At 40.6% G+C, this 17,236-nt stretch overlaps 1 protein-coding gene across 1 annotated transcript; it reads right to left on the minus strand.

Annotated features, from left to right (window-relative positions):
- Positions 1–9,676: 9,676 nt before the first annotated feature.
- On the minus strand, positions 9,677–13,578 carry PNRC1 (proline rich nuclear receptor coactivator 1). Its single transcript, XM_057528245.1, has 2 exons — positions 12,876–13,578; positions 9,677–10,764 (listed from the first exon to the last, which is right to left on the minus strand). Exons 1-2 carry the CDS (start codon positions 13,416–13,418, stop codon positions 10,321–10,323), a joined length of 987 nt encoding a protein of 328 aa, XP_057384228.1. The 5' UTR covers positions 13,419–13,578; the 3' UTR covers positions 9,677–10,320.
- Positions 13,579–17,236: the final 3,658 nt, after the last annotated feature.

The raw sequence follows: 17,236 nt of genomic DNA on the forward strand, positions 1-17,236 counted from the left end.
TTCAACCTACCTGTAAGCTTATGAACTAGTAAGGTTACAAATTAAAATCAGGAATATCTTAGGGTATGTCAGGTTTCAGGTTCTTTCAGAATGCAGATAGAAAATTTAAAGGGTCAGTCTCTCCAGATGAGAGAAGAGCTAGCCAGTTATCAGTGCTTTGTGCTAGAAATGGATTGATTGCATGTTCATTACTGTTTGATCTTATGTATTGCAGCTTGTGTAGGATGAGCAGTTTCTCAGAAAAAGTGTAATTGAAACAAGAAGCAAAATTACCGCTTTTCTAATTTAGGAGTATAATTCTGTGAACTAAATGCCTAAGAACTATATGCTTTTTAGAAATGGGTCCATAGACATAGATTGAGGAAAACCACATTCTAGTTTTCTTGGCTTACTCCTTATAGTATAGACTTAAAATGCTGTCAAATTGACTAATTTCAACAGAAATCTCAATATAAAATAGTCTTCCAGGCTCAAGTGATAGCCTATTTTTTTTTTTTCAGTAAGAAAAATTCAATGGATTTTTTTGTGGGGGAAGTTAAGAGCCATTCCTATGACATTTGTGAGGCGGTGTCTGCTTTGTGGGAATACTACTTTACACCTTGAGAAAAATTACTCTGTTGAAGACCTTTTTTCAAAATCGACACAAGCTGTATAACTGGCCTGACTCTTCAGGGCATTCTTACATTTTAAAAATGAGATGGAATGTTACTTAAATTTATTTTAACACGTTGTCAAATATTTATATAATTTCATAAGAACCTTAAGGAAAAGCATTAACATTCACATTGTCGGTAAACCTTAAAATTTTGGCCTTAAAATGTTAAATGTAGCTGAATTAGGAAAACTAATGCTGTAGTTTTGTTAGGATAGTCATTATAATTTTTAATGTGTATATAAAGTCTAACCATTTTTGGTGTTATTTTGTACTTTATAATTCCCTACTCTTGCCATATAATCTATGTGGGTTTTTTAAAAAAAATACCACTTAAAAACATGGATAAAAAATTTTTATTCTAAAATATCTCATATTATTTGTAGTGAGGTGGATGGACCTAGAGTCTGTCATACAGAGTGAAGTAAATCAGGAAGAGAAAAACAAATACTGTATTCTAACGCATATATATGGAATAAAAAAAAATGGTACTGATGAACCTAGTTGCAGGGCAGGAATAAAGATGTAGACATGGAGAATGGACTTGAGGACACAGGGTGGGAGTGGGAAGCTGGGGCGAAGTGAGAGTAGCATTGACATGTATGCACTACCAAATGTCCAATAGCTAGTGGGAAGCAGCAGCATATAGCACAGGGAGATCAGCTCGGTGCTTTGCGACGACCTAGAGGGGTGGGATAGGGAGGGTGGGAGGGAGACGCAAGAGGGAGGGGATATGGGGACATATGTATGCATATGGCTGATTTACTTTGGTGTACAACAGAAACTAACAGTATTGTGAAGCAATTATAGTCAAAGATCTATTAAAAAATAAAAATAAAATATACGTGAAAAGCACTTGTATGAGGTGCTCTTAGCTGCCTGTCCATAGTGAAATATAACTGATACTGTAAGAGGTTTTGGTGACTGCACTTTTGTCCACCTTTTATCTACCTTGACTAAAAGGTGGTGTTTTTACATGAATATCTATCATGGAAAGTGGAACTACACTTAAGGAATAATTTTAAATGCTTTTAACTTTCCATTAACTCCACTGATATTAATTCAACATTAAAGGCTTTGAAGAGTAGGAGCCAGCCAAGTGTTAAGAGTTGCACCCTGCTTTACCTTTCTACCTCCTGGTCACCTCAGTGCTAACCAGCCCTTCAGCCATCCCGTTTCTTCTTCGGGACTCTCATACAGACACACTTCCTTACGCTACTTGAAGTTCAAGTTATTCCACTTCAGATAATTCTTTAACTTTCCCCTCAAACCATGGGCAGTTATTATAAATGCCCCTCAGAATCTTTATAGTCTCCACCTACCTCTTTATCCTCTCCTAATTAAAGTTTCTTCAGGCTTTAACATTTATTTCAACATTAACATTAAATGTCAACTGTCACATTTCCCAAATAAGACAATGCTTAAATACAGTATCCTTTCTCTAATCTTTCAGTTCTTATTTACAATGGCTTTGGTATTTCAGTCATTGACTAGAGTTGTTCTATTATTTTAGAAGTGTTATAACCAACTAACCAGCCTAGTTGAAAGTGCAAAGAAAAAACATTTAGGAGACTCAAAGTTTACATCAAAAGATTGACTTATTTGTGCTTAATGTTACATGTAAGTGAGCTTTTGGAATTACTGGCAGATACTCAACTTCTGTGTAATGTTGGAGTGAACTAGTAAAGCAGCGTTAACTTTCCCGAATTCTGTTAACATTTTGTTGTAAAAATCTTTAATAAGAAAGTAATCTTACAATGAACACCCATATACCCACTACGTAGATTCTACAGTTTAAAATTATGCTTGTTTTAATCACATATATTTCCATCCATCTTTTCCTCAATTATTTTGAATTTAACATGTAGTAAATTTTTGAAAATTGGAATGTTCAAAAGTGGGCTATTCCAAGTAGCTAAAGAGTGATCAAAAATCTTGGTTGAATATCTTTTGTAAACATAATTCTGTTTTCTTAGTTTTGAAATTCAGGATCTGGCTTCAAACATCAGATGACTTACAGTAACCTAAGAAACAGACACAAATGGTTAAGGAGACTGGACTGAATGCAGTGACTAGGACCCTTGGAAGGCTGATGGAAAAGGGTAATCCAATCTTTGATGTTAATCCTTTTGTTTTAAAATTTAAGAGTCCTTAGTGTCTGATCACTTGAAAAGAGTAAGGGCAATTTCAGCGTTGGAAGGGATGGTTGAGAGCCCTTATTATAGCAAGAAGATCCCCCAAATTGTAGATCTCTCCAAGGTTTTGGTAGGAAGAACCAAAGCCCTCTGATTCCATGTTGCCAAATAGAGTGAAATAATAAAGATCTTCCTGTTTAAAGGTCTTAACTGTTAGGAGGCAGTTTTGAGTTCAGTTAAATCAAACATTTCCATGTTGGAAATAAAAGTCATCAAAATGTCTTCTACCTGCCATCCCCTCCTCAGGATTCTAGACTCTTAAGAACACATTTGTAACTCCGTTTTGACAACTAATCAGGTTAATCTCTAATCTTAGAACAATGGAACTATCTGTAATAATTTAGGAGTAGCTATATATATATGGCCAGTTTTGGAGGAGTCTGATTAGTATCTATTATCTTTACAATCATATATAAAATACCACATTTTCCTGCCACTTTATGTAGTAGACTGGGAAAAATTACTTAACTTTCCTGGATCCTTTCTTACACATGCATAGAAGTTATCATTGTATGAATGACTAGAGAAATGAAGTGTTTTCAAGGTTATTGTTTAAGAATGTCATTTTGTCTTTTAAGCTATTATACATTCAAGATACATGATCTCTTCTAATTAAATAGAGCTTGAATAGAACCTGTAGCCTCCTTTGACAAATGTGCGTCTGATTTTCCATGATTATCCATGTAGGTTGCTTTCTGCCAATTCTCCCGTTTTTCCCCTTCCTACCGTTACTTAATTCAGAGACTGTAATTAATGCCACATCATCTATGATAAACTATTCCTCTAACAGAGGGAACTTTAAATTTGTGTCACCAGTTCTACCCTAAGGAAACATTACTCTAAACTCTGCTTTAGAAAATGAATTCTAAGATCTTGACAGTGAACCCACAGTAAATGTAACACCTTCTATAAGTCTTAAATTGTAATTCACAAGTTTAAGTTTGGCAAATACAATTCCTGGGTGTTAGGAATATTACTCATACATTTTAGCATATTTAATTTAGAACTCCAAGAGAATTGCAAAGGATATGAAAAGTAACTTAATCCGAAAACTGTCAGATTAATTCAAGACAATCTAATCCAAGAGATATAAAGAAAAAGGGTTTAGTTCAACCATAAAATAGATCATCCCTAATCTTAGAACTTTATCCACCCCACCCCTTCAGAGAATCCTATCTAAAATTTTCAAGAAAGTTTCTTTCAAAGATTAATTTTTATGAGTTTTTATAAATAGCACTGTATAAAATGTACTCTCAAATTTCCTTTCAGATACAAAAATAAGTAGCTCCTGAACTACACGATTTGTGCCTACAACAATCCTGCTTCCTACACCATCTCATCTCAGCACAGACACACTTTTTCCCATTTGGAGACTTGTATTTGGGAGTCTTTGAAAGATTTATGGATAGCTCAGGGCTAAAAGAACAGGCTTGTGATTTTTAAGTGTTTTCATTCTGCAATGTCCTTCAGAATTTTAAGTATATAGAGGAAGATGATGAGACCCTCAGCCTTTCATACCCAAGTATAAGTACATATGTTTGATTCCCTCAACCTGAAGCAGATATCAACTGCATAGAGTGCATGGGATTTGGGGGCCTTCCATTCTCTAAATAAAGGATAATGTATTCAGCAATATGATGGGATGGTCATTAGAAGGGGGGAGATTTACAAAAAGATATAGAATGTTAAAAGATCAGTTTTACCCAGTGTCAAAACTTGGACTAAGGGAAGGAAACTTTGTTCCTCCTTTTCAGCAGCTGGGCCCCTGCTGTCTGAATCCAGAACTTAACGTTAGAACCATCCACTAACACAGACTTTTACAGGTCAGTAATAACCACCATTTAACACTTTGAGAGGAAGTACTTTCAGTTCAACAACTAATTTACTATCACAGATGAAGTTGAGGGTCCACAGGAGGCAGAAAGGATGAGGTCAAGAGTACTGGTAAAGGTGTTAAACCCAGTGAGGGAAAAAAGAATATAGGAAGACAGAAGAATATTTCAGTTCCATATTCATGTTGTAATTAGTGCTTCCGTGCACTATTACCAAAGCTGTACCTCTCGGCCTGACCTATCTTCTACTTGCTGTGTGTTTCCACGTGGATATCCTACATGCATCTTGAAGTTCAACATGCAAATCAAAATTATCTTCCTCTATAATTTCAACCCCCTCCAGAGTTCTCTAATTGCTGGTTTTATCTTCCTGATTGCTCAGTTTAAAATTTCTTTTCTTACCCTTCATTCAGTTGCTGAATTCTGAATTCTACCTCCAAAATATCTCCCAAGTAAGTCCATACCCCTGTATACCCTCTGATAATGTCCTTTAAGGCTCTTTTTTAAACCACTGAAATATCCTCAAGTGGCTTTCATGTCTCAAGCTTTCCCCTTCCAAACTGTTCTATTTCCACCAGTTTTCTTTTTGAAGCAGGAATCTCATTACCTTGCTCATAAGCCTTTGGTGACTCTGCCGTGCTTATAGAATAAAGTTGAAACTCTTCAGCATGACATTCAAAACCCTTCATGTTACTACCCTAATACACCATTCAAGACTGAATCTTCCTTCCCTGCACTTCTCTTAAGCTACTGGGTATTCCACATCTTTTCATAACACTGCTAAAACTTTTATCTCTGACAATGTATTCAATTCTTCTTTGCATGTCAGATACAACTGAATATTTTAAGGCCCCACTCAATGCTACTTCTAATAGGTGTCCCGATTCCCAACTATACAATCCCTACTCACCAGCATTAGTTGCCACCTGCTGGAAGAGACAATGACTTGACTTTTGTTTTTACCTCCTCTAAAAACGTTTCTTATAGGGTAAGCTTGTATTTCAGTTATGGCCATCATTTCTTCCTCACCCACCTATGCTGTTAACTTTTAGCTCTGCCAATTATCCTTGTACAGCTGACCCCTGAACAACTCAGGGGTTGGGTGCACCAACCCCTTGTGGTTGAAAATATGCATATAAATTATAGTCTGACCTCTGTGTCCGTGATTCCTCCCTATCCAAGTTTCCACATCCTCCAATTCAACCAACTGTGGACCATGTAGTATTGTAGTATTTACTATTTTTAAAAAATCTGTGTGTAAGTGGACCTGCTCAGTTTGAATCTGTGTTGTTCAGGGGTCAACTATCTCCTGAACATACTTCACACTTAATCCCCCGCCACACTAAATTGTAGACATGCTGCTCAAAAATGACACAAAAGAACAGATATTTCAAACAAGGAGGGGAGGGGTGGTTGAGGCAGTTTTATCCAAGACAGGGACTCTATATTAGTTTCATTGTTAGGATTTTTATAATATGCAGAAATGTGTTATCAAACGTGCATAAATGAGCCGTTTGCTGGAATCATAAGACTGATTTGGGAGATGTCAGAACTCACCTAGGCCAACCCATTAGTAGTAATATTTACAACACGTTATTTAAAAAAGCTAAAATTGGGCTTCCCTGGTGGCGCAGTGGTTAAGAATCCGCCTGCCAATGCAGGGGACACGGGTTCGAGCCCTGGTCCGGGAAGATCCCACATGCCACGGAGCAACTAAGCCCGTGCACCACAACTACAGAGCCTGCGCTCTAGAGCTTGTCACAACTACTGAGCCCACGTGCCACAACTACGGAAGCCCGCATGCCTAGAGCCCGTGCTCCACAACAAGAGAAGCCACCGCAATGAGAAGCCAGCGCACTGCAACAAAGAGTAGCCCCCGCTCACCACAACTAGAGAAAGCCCGCATGCAGCAACGAAGACCCAACACAGCCAAAAAATAAAAATATATAAAATAAATAAATTTATTTTAAAAAAAAAAGCTAAAATTGGTGACTACCAATTGGGGGAATTTTGAACTATGGCCTTAACTCCTAAAATGAGATTTCCCATCTATTTGTAAGGAAGATATTTGCATTTATGTGAGCCAGAATGAAGACTCATACAAAATGCCAGTATCAAATAGAAGTTCCTTTGCATCCTCAAACCCTTTCCCTTCTTTTCTATAACTGATTGCTTAATATCCCCACTCAAAATTTAGCTGCCTTTCATTATACCACCTCTTGAAGTCCTCCTTAATCACAAAACCAGTCTCCCACACACAAACACATGCCCTGCGTTTTTTGGTAATCTCAAACCATTTAATAATTATGGTTCTCTCCCCAAGCACCGTTTCTGGAAGAAACCAGGAATAGGGCAGAAGTCGGTGGCTTTGAGCTAGGACAGCCCTCACCTTCCCCTGACGTCTAAATGCTTTTACATGAGGACATGCTGGGAGGTGAGGGACAAGGCACTGGAGTCTAGCTTACCCACCACACCCACAGCTCTAACTTCTCTGGCTTGGGTGGGTGCCCATCATGCCCTCCTTCCCAGGTCCATCCTGGGCCCTAGTGCTGAGGGGCAGAAGTATGGGCCTGGGGCCTGGGTTTTGTTCCTTCTCAACACTGAAAGTTGAGTCAGGGCTTTTAAAGAAGGCAGATAAAGACAAAAGCAAATACTGTGGGAGTTTTGAGATAGTTTAAAATCATGTACTACGCAAAAGAAATGCAAATGGTTTTCCCCAAGTGTAGTGTGACTGGATCCCATTCAAGTCCCACATTCGTACTAGCTTTGTATTAAAATCTGTGAAGGGAAGGGGTAATTACATAGTACTGCCTAAAAACCTGAATGCTTGTCCTGGTAAAATGTAGATTACTTGCCTAACACATTCTAGTCTTTAAATTCAGAAACCACCCTAAAATTTGTATTTTAACTTATAAACCACCTTTAAGTTTGAAAAGAATTGCTCCTGTCAATCTGTTAATATTGTAATTTGGTCTTTTATTACCTTCCTTTCCCTTTATCTTCCTACAAGGACACTAATTACTTAGCACCAAGATTAACGCAAATAAAAGCAGCTTTCTAGTCTCACTACGTCAGTGGTACGAGCTGAATAAACTCAGTATCAAATTCTACAAATTCACCTAAAAGCAACTTCAGTATAAAATACTAAACCACATACTGGTATTTGTTTTATAGGGAAGTGCCACTGCATGGAACAATTTTTTTCCACTCACATACTACAGTTACAAACCTTTTACCCCTTTGCAATGGTAATTTTTTAACCAGACCGTTAGTTAAAGTTTAGTCCTGGAGCTGGTAACTGCCAACACAAAGTGTGCTCTATACACCCACAAAACAACACAAATTACAGGAACATTGGAGATGTTTCAAGACACTCCAATAGGAGAAAAATAATGGCTGAATAATTGGGCTGCACTATGATCTGAATTCCTATGTTGAAACCCAACCCCCGAGGTGACAGTACTAGGAGGTAGAGACTTGTGGAAGTGATTAGGACATGAGGGCAGGAACCCTTATAAAAGGAGCCCCAGAAAGCTCCCTCACCCCTTCTGCCATGTGCGTACACAGCAAAAGGACACCATCTATGAACCTCTAAAACTGGGATCTCACTAGACACCAAATCCACTGATGCCTTGATCTTGGACTTCCCAGCCTACAGAACTGAGAAATAAATTTGTTTATAAGCTACTTAGTGTCTAGTATTTTGTTATAGCAGCCCAAAGGGACTAAGACATGCTGCTAAATGTTTTAACACCAAAACTATTCAACTTTTAAATTTAACACCTTCTCACTAAATATCATCTGTAGTCTCTTTCAACCACTCTTCAAACTATAAAATCTATTACTTTATAATACTACCTATTTCCTCACATCATCCTTTAAAAAACTTAACCATCCTCTTTACCAGTGTGTTAACACTTCTCTTAGCTAAAAAAAAGTCTTATCTTCTACAAGGTCGAGAGTGCACTTGTATCTTAGTTTCTCTAAGTGCTTTTTAAAAATCCATCTATTTATACCTATATGTAAATGAAGTTAACTTTCTCTAAATTCATTTAAGAACAAAGCATGTTACAGTCCGTGCCAAGAAAAATGATTGGTTGGGGTGTTGACAAGCTGTATAGTGACCACATCTATTAGAAATTCTCAGATTTTGAGGTGGCTATAACAAGTCATCATGCCATCCTGGCATTGCTTATTAAGTCAATAGTGATTCTAAGTAAGGTTAGGTAAGTGTCCTCCCTTCTTGTGTGAACCAAAAGATACAAGAAGTTGAGACTTAAGGCTCATTTATTTCTTCCTCAGGATGGTAGCACCTTTCTTATCTATACTACCTTATAGGATCATATATAGCCTCTGAACACCTTTACTTTTTCACATGTCTAAATATTGACCAATTACTCATTACCAATTACTTTTTCCTTTGTATTATTTGGCATAAACTTTGGCCTTGTATAATATAATGAAAAACTATATGGGGAAAATTGTGTTCTAGAATTTCTTACTGGAATAGACTTTATAGATACACTATTGAGTAGAAGTTTGAATTTTAAAGTAAAAATACATATGCTGCCATAACTTCAAGGAAGCCTGAGATTCCGAAGTCTCCATCTAATATTTTAACATCAATTATATTTGCTTTGATTCAAGTATCCCATTCAGTATCAGTATAAATTTTGCAAATCAAACAAGTGCCATTTTCTTTCATTGTAAATATGTGGTAAGTCAAATGGTATTTTATAAAACAGCTCAAAAAATAAACGCATATTCTAAGCTATAAGCTAATCAGCTTTACTTTTGCCCACAACCATTTCCATTCATGAGATGGGGAATTCCTCCCCTTAGAGGTAGTAGTGTTAAATTACTGGACTCTCCAGCTTTCAGAGGGAGGATGTACAATTAGTATAGACATTTAGCCAGTAAAATGGAAAGTTAAAATCCATCTCCTAGTTACACATTCAAACATGAAAAAACAATCACACACAAAGAGTCAAGACTAGTTGAAAAGGGGGGGGCCAAATTATTATTATTTTAAAATTTGATTACAACCGATTTTGTTGGCATTAAAATTTTAAATATGAATGGATATAAACCAAAACCCAGAAATTAAGTTTGGTAAAAATGGGAATAGGAGTTTTCCGGTAATTACAGATTAGAAGACAGAAATCAATTTAGAGAAACATAGACAAACCCCATGTTTACAATGATTGTGCCACAGATTTAAACTTCAGTAGTGCATTAGTAAACTGTTCACATTGAGATCTTCACCTTGAGATTTGACAGCTGTTTCTTGAAAAAAATCTCAGTACCTTGTGCAAATAAATCGGTCTTTCAAGTGCCTTAGCACACTTAAAATTTCTCCATTGTATATATACAAAACACCTACCATTTGGGCAGGACAAAATACATACTTTCATAACAAAACTATAATGTACCTCTCAAGTATGAACAATATACACATAATACATGGTATACAGTATTTACAAAATATAAAATATAATACAAGCTGTTTGTAAATTTTTAAACTCATCTTTTGCCCTTGTATATTGCAACAAGGTAATTTTCCCATTTCTGTACCACTGCTTTTCAAGAGTCCAGGGATTTTGGAAAAGCTATGTTTTACATACATACTGAAATCTGAGATCTAAGTTTGAACTTTTAGGAGCGTTTTTAAGTGTACTGCTATCAACTCCCTATTTTGGTTGGAATTTTCAATGGTGCTTCCCATCCAGTGACTAGGAGGCTTTGGAAGAACACTAGGAGAAGGTGGATCACTAAACTTTGCCCCAGCATAATTCTCCTTTTGGCTCACTTCAGTTAGAAATGATGATTTCTTCAAATGCTTATTTTTAATATTCTCAGTATTTTTAAAAGGCTTTTTTTCCTGCTTCTGAATTATATCAGATGAAACAGAATTCTGCCAAAAGTTATTTTCATTTCTTTTTGCAGAGGTGATCTTGGTTAGTGGTAAGTTATATTTGCTTTTCTGTCTGTTTATCTTTGGTTGTTCACACAAGTGTATACCATGAACAAGCTGGCCGTGGGGAATGGCAATTTTCTCCGATTTTCCCATCTTTGATTTTAAAACCTACAAAGACAAGGAACATAAAAGTGAATACAGTCTCATGATAAAAATCAGTCATGAACCTCACCATATATCTAACATATTTTCTTTTAAAAAGTTCCCCTGGACTTTAGTTCACTGTCTTGATTAAATGCTTGCTGCACTTATCCTTGGAAGTCCAAATATGCACACATCTAATTTTACCACTAAAAATAGTGAGTCATCACTGTTACCAGTGCTGATTCTAACAAGTCAAAGAACCCAAGGTAACCAAGTCCACCTTTCTATAAAGAGTAATGAGCTATATTCCAAACATGTATGACAATCTCTTCCTAACAAAGGTCAGCGTTTTTACAGTAGGCTATTTCCAAGAGAAATTTTCAAGTGCTTTGGTTGATTAGAAAGAAAAACTATGTTAATAGATACACTATTTACCTTTTAGGACAGGTACTTTAAAAATTATGTCAGAATAGAAATTTGATTAGCAGGACATTGATTTTAAGTGAGGAAGTGTTTTGATAATGGTCACTAAGTACACACATTAAAAATTATCCCCCCAGCTTGTGAAAACAAAATTTCAGAAATTTAAATACTAAAATACTTACCACTTTCTATCATCTCGTCCAGTTACACATATAATACATAGTCAGAAGAAAATGCTTTCTGCCTGCCCCCTATTTTGTTTTAAAAACTGCTTCAAGAACTTTACTGCCTTAATTCCAGTCACTTTCCTAACTCAGGTGATCCTTATAGGAAGCCATGAGATGGAAAGACAGGGTTATCTATTCGATCACTGCCCTTTCAACACTTGTAATACGGTAGGGAAGCCAGGATACAAATAGAAAGCGGAGCACAAGGTAACATAATCCATGTCAAAAAGGGTAACTGACAACAGAGCTCCCCGGTTTTAATACCGTTCTAGAAAATAAAGGAATCTTACTAGGACACAAGTACAAAAACTCGCTTTTACAGTATCATTAATATTACAGAAGAGCCGTGGAATTGAAAGGAACGTATACAAAATTTAAGTAATCACGGTGGACAAATTTAAGTTTTTGCAAGAGCACAGCTAGATAAGCTGCAAATCTCTCAAACCAATATTCTTTCAACAAATGTCAGTAACTTATTTTCATGATTATTATGAAGGTTTTTGAAATTCAAATCAAAATGTTTTATTTTGATACAAAGTTTAAGTTATATAGCCACTTAATACCGTTTAAGTTTTAATCAAATTTATCCTAGTCCAATAGCAACTGGGCAGCATATCGTCAATTCAACTGGGAACTCCTCTTTCGGAAACTTCATCATTCTGGACACAAGCAATAAAACTACCTTCCGCTAAGAAAGCCTGGCACAGTACACCGTGGGGATGCGCAGTAAATTCCGTTCATCTGATACACTAGCCCAGAGAACTTATCGCTTCAAAGAGGCAACAGCTCTGCCGTCGCTCCTGCCAACTTTTTAAGTTGAAAAGCACAGCTAAGTAGGTCTGCCCCGCGAGGAGCAGCGCCCCAGGTGGCCCGGCGCCCCGCACCGGGCACCTCACAACTCAGCAAAAAGCCAACCGGAAGCGGGCGGCTGCCACCCCATGGCAAACCCCACACCGGCTGGCGAGAGACCGTACGCGCGTCCCGACGAGTCTTGGCGCTGCCAACGGCTGGGAAGCCGCCAGCGGGCCCGCACCCTCGCGCTCCCAACCCCCGCCCGGCTCGCCTCCTTCATGGGCGCCGAAGCGCTCCGCACGTAGCGCGCGCTGACGTCAGCCTCCAGCGGGTCGCTTCCTTCTCCCGCTCCCCCCACCCCCACCCCGCGCCCAGAACGCCGAAACCCCCTGGAACGCCGCCAGCCTTCTAAATCCGGGCTGTTGCTGGGGCGCAGCCGCTCCTCTCATTGGCCGGCTCCCCGGAGCCAATCAGCAGCGCCAGCGCTGGCCTCCCCTCCCCTCCCCCCCCACCAGCAAGAACAGAGCGGGCGTCACGGAAACTTCCCTCCCGAGTAAACAACCGCCCCTCAACCCTCAACCCGGCCCCTCCCTTCCCGACCCCAGAGCGCAGGGCCCCAAACCTCGCGGCCGGGCTGTGGCCGTCTAGGGGCCGGCACGCCAGCGGTCCCCCCGTCCCACTTGCGGCCCTTACCTCTCTACTGAACGAGGGTTGGCCGGGCGCCGCGGGCGGCAGCGAGCCAGGGAAAGGGCTCGCTTCCTCAGTTCGAGCTGCGGTCGCAGGAGCCGGGGCCCAGGCGGCGGCCTGGGCCTGGTCCGGGACTTGCTGCGCTCCGCCGTGGCCCGTCGCGGGGCTCCGCCCGCCCTCCAGGCTCGGCCGGTGCTGCTGGTACTGGTGGAAGCGGCTGGGAAGCTGCCCCGACGGGCTGGCCCGCACCTTCTTCTTTCGCCGCTTCTTTGGTGCTGCCCGAGGGGTGCCCCCCGCCGTGGCGAGGCTGCAGTTGGGCAGAGGTGCCGGGGCGCGAGGATGAGGGGTCAGACAGGGACCGTCTCCCCCTAAGAAGTGAGGGAGGAAGAGAGTGGGGGGCAGCCCCCGTGGGTCCGGGATCCGGGGCAAAAGCGGTGGAGCAGTAACCATCGGGAGGGCCCCGAAGTAACCGCGGGCGGAAAAACCCATGGGCGCAAGGCGGCCGCCCAGAACAAGCGGCTCCCGCTGTGGGACAGAAACGACGGTCATAGCACTACGAGGAAAAGTGGCTCAGCAAGAGTAGAAGGAGGAGGTAAGGCCAGAAATCACAGGGCGGCGGCGGCGGCTGCTGCTAACAGAGCCCGAGAAAAGAACATACCATGGGTCGGGCGGTGGCGGCGCAGCAACAAATAGCCTGAGCCTCCGCTCCGAGTGTTGTTATCGGAAGCTCCGCCCTACCCCGCCCGCCTCTCTGAGAAAGCCCAATCAGAATGCGACAGGGAGGCCACGCCCCCCCGGCTCCGCCTCCGCCGCCTGGAAGAGGCACACACAAACAACCCGCTTGCTGCAGCCCGGCACAAAGAGCGCGCACTGCGCAGGCGCTGCCATCGGGCTATTTCGGGAAGAGTCAGTCCCGCGAACAATGAAGTTCCGTTTCAGTTCCACCTGCCCCACCCCCCTACCCACTCTTCTTCCTCACCCCCGCACCTCACCCTGAAGGCGGTGGTATGATGGCTAGATCTGGGCTGAATCTTGGGGATGGGGATGGGGATGGGGGCGGGAACCAGGGAGAAAGAATCGGGAAGCATCAAGGCCACTGACACCTACTCCCTCGGCCACTGACCTTGGGGAAGTACTTATTTCAAGCCCAACATAATAGCATTATTATTGTTTTTTTTTTAATTTTAAGATTTCAGAGTGCACGGTAGGGGTTACATTCGTCGCAGTCGGAAAGAAAACCAGTCCACACTTAAATTACATTTGATGAAGTGTTGCTCACGTTTTTTTTCATTAACTCGGGTGAGAAACGCTGCTCATTAGCCATGGTAATCGGAGTAAAAGTTAAGGGAGTGACTTACTGAAATTGGCCTCTTAACGTATAAAAAGTTTTCCATAAATCCGTAATTGCACATTGGAAATGTTACTGATTTCATACTGTGGGACTTTGGGATCACGAAACAGTGCCTGATACCGAGAAGAAAGCAAAAGAGGAGGCTTGCGTCCCAAAGGGAGAAAGTGAAACAGCTCTGCAACATACAGTGTATTTTGCTAGGTCTGTGTTGATAGAAATTCCTCATCTCCCCGCACTGCGCTCACACACAGAAAGAATTGTGGCTGTTTATCAAGTACATATGTGCCACGAACTGTTCTTCACGTGAATTATCTCATTTGAACCTCGAAACAACTCTAAGGAATAGGTACTATATTTTATCCCCAGTTTACAGGAGAGAAAACGGACTTAGGCAAAAAGTACTTATCAAATGTCATACAGTAAGCTAGTAGCAGAATTTGAACTCCAGGTCTGGCAAGACTAAAATTTTAACACCATCCGTACTACCTGCCACACTAGATTATAGGTTTTCAGAACACCACAATAATCTTAAACTTCTTTGTATCCTACTAGCCTTTAACCAATATTCTTCAGCTTTGTGGTGCTTGATAAGTGTTTTGTGATAACAGAGTTGGACAGAGGCAATATCCAGAATAATGCTTCCCAATAACTTTATATAAACTGTTAATACTACATTCCATCATTATTGATTGCTGGACTTTATCATTTTTGCTGGATTTTACTCATTTTTGTGTTTACAACACTTAATACATAGTAAGTGCTCATGATCATTGGATGAATGGGAATCATATACTTCCGACCCTGTAAAAGCTCCTCAGGCTGTAATTGAAATTGTCAGGTCTGTAAGTTGGGTTTAAGATCCATCTGAAGAGAATAGCCTGGCAAGAGTTGGTGGATGGACTTCCCTGGTGGCGCAGTAGTTAAGAATCTGCCTGCCAATGCAGGGGACACAAGTTCAAGCCCCGGTCTGGGAAGATCCCACATGCTGCGGAGCAACTAAGCCCGTGCGCCACAACTACTGAGCCTGCACTCTAGAGCCTGAGAGCCACAACTACTGAGCCCGCGTGCCACAACTGAAGCCTACACGCCTAGAGCCCGTGCTCCACAACAAGCGAAGCCACCGCAGTGAGAAGCCCGCTCTCCACAACTAGAGAAAAGCCCGCGCGCAGCAACGAAGACCCAACGCGGCCAAAAAAAAAAAAAAAGTGGGTGGAGAAGAGCAGGCAAAGATTATGGAACCTCTGGAATGAGGTAATTTGTTCTTTTGCTTTTGTAAGAGTTTCTACTTTTTCAAAGGACTTTTTCATCTGTTACCTCATTTTATTCTTACTCCAATCCTTTAAAGTAAATAGCAACATGTAAATAATATAAATAAAGCCTCTAAAGGTAAAGTAACTTGCCTAAGGGCCACAGTCCCTTAGGTCCGAGTTAGGGACTAAATCACTTGAACTCCTAATGCAGTGCTCTTTTCACCAGATCCCAAGGCCTAAGATCTGACTTTACTAGGGGGTACTATCAAACTGTCCTGAAGAATAATTTACCCTTCAGGGGGCTGCTAATTTGTAGTCAGTTCAGTGGGGCCCTTGATCAAGGACACCTATTGTTGTCTATGTGTGTGTCTTGGGTGGGTGTTGGGATTATTATGTGGTATGTAGTTTATCCTTTTGAGACCTGAAGTGTAGGCCTTGCGTAAAACCCTGGATTCTGTACTTTAAGAAAGGTAGCCTTGCAGCTGTGGCCACCTGGGTGGTAGGTGCTAAGATGGTGCCCACCACCAAGAGACTGGGAGCTGGAATGGACCACGGGAAGAGAGTAATTTGGGTTTTATAAACCATATTAATGGATTTCATTTTTACCCTTTGTGTATAGTTCCCATAGACTCCTAGTCTTTAGTAGAGTCTGATTTTAATATTCAAACCTGGTTTCATCTGTGCTATACGATATAAAGGAAAAGATCAGATACGCTTGTCTGGGCCAATCATGGAGGTAGCAAGACATTCCAAGGGTAAAATAAATCTTCAGAGGACTTTAGGGTTCTTGAAGATTTTTGTTCCATTGCATGTCTTGGTTTTATTTTTGTTAAGTCAACAGTTTATTTAGAGGAGGTGTTTTCTTTGTTTGTTTTTTTAAATAAACAATTGAAATGTAAGTCAGGTATTAAAGCCCACTTGTGTTTCTTTTTCTTTTTTTTTTCTTTTTGGCTGCTCCCGAGGCATGCAGGATCTTAGTTCCCTAACCGGGGATGGAACCTGTCCCACCTGCAGTGGAAGTGCAGTCTTAACCACTGGGCCACCAGGGAAGTCCCCCCATTTGTGAAATAAGCAGTTTACCTGCATTGACATTCCAGAGCCCTCTGAATTCCTCTGCTCTCTCTTCTGTCTACGTTTGTCTCTCTCATATTTTACTTCTGCCCTCATCCTCTCCCTCTCTCTACCTTGAATATCATCTTTCTCTCCTGCTCTGAATGTCCTTCTTCCCCCTTCACTGTTACTTTGTTTCCATTTCCTCTGCCTATTGTTGCTTAGATCTTGAACATCTAAGCTCTAAAGGACACCTATATGAAAAGAGGAACACTTACTCCAATTTACACTTTGCTTAATTCTCAAATTATTACTCTTTCAAATCTATGAAATAATATTCCTCTAAACATTGAACATAACCATGAAATCACAATGTTTACACTTAATGAACAAAAATTTCCCTGACATTTAAGCCTTGATCACAAACCTTATTTTATCAACATACCCTGAAAAGTTTATTTGAAATTTAAGGTTTACATTTACTTTTCAAAATATTTATTTATTTATTTATTTGGCTGCACCGGGTCTTTGTTGCTGCGTGCAGGCTCTTAGTTGTGGCATGTGAGATCTAGTTCCCTGACCAGGAACTAGAACCTGGGCCCCCTGCATTGGGAGCGAGGAGTCTTAACCACTGGACCACCAGGGAAGTCCCAAGGCTTATATTTAAAAGCAAACAAAATATGCCCAAATTTTCACAATAATGACAAAATTTATAC

This window comes from Balaenoptera acutorostrata, chromosome 14, assembly GCF_949987535.1.
Source record: "Balaenoptera acutorostrata chromosome 14, mBalAcu1.1, whole genome shotgun sequence".
Lineage (NCBI taxonomy): Eukaryota > Metazoa > Chordata > Mammalia > Artiodactyla > Balaenopteridae > Balaenoptera > Balaenoptera acutorostrata.

What these genes read in the sequence shown, in the direction of transcription:
- PNRC1 (XM_057528245.1), bottom strand. Translation starts at nt 13,418, where the DNA reads ATGACCGTCGTTTCTGTCCCACAGCGGGAGCCGCTTGTTCTGGGCGGC. An exon ending in AACCCTCGTTCAGTAGAGAG is followed by an intron (nt 10,765 to 12,875) that starts GTAAGGGCCGCA and finishes TTGTCTTTGTAG; the next exon opens with GTTTTAAAATCAAAGATGGG.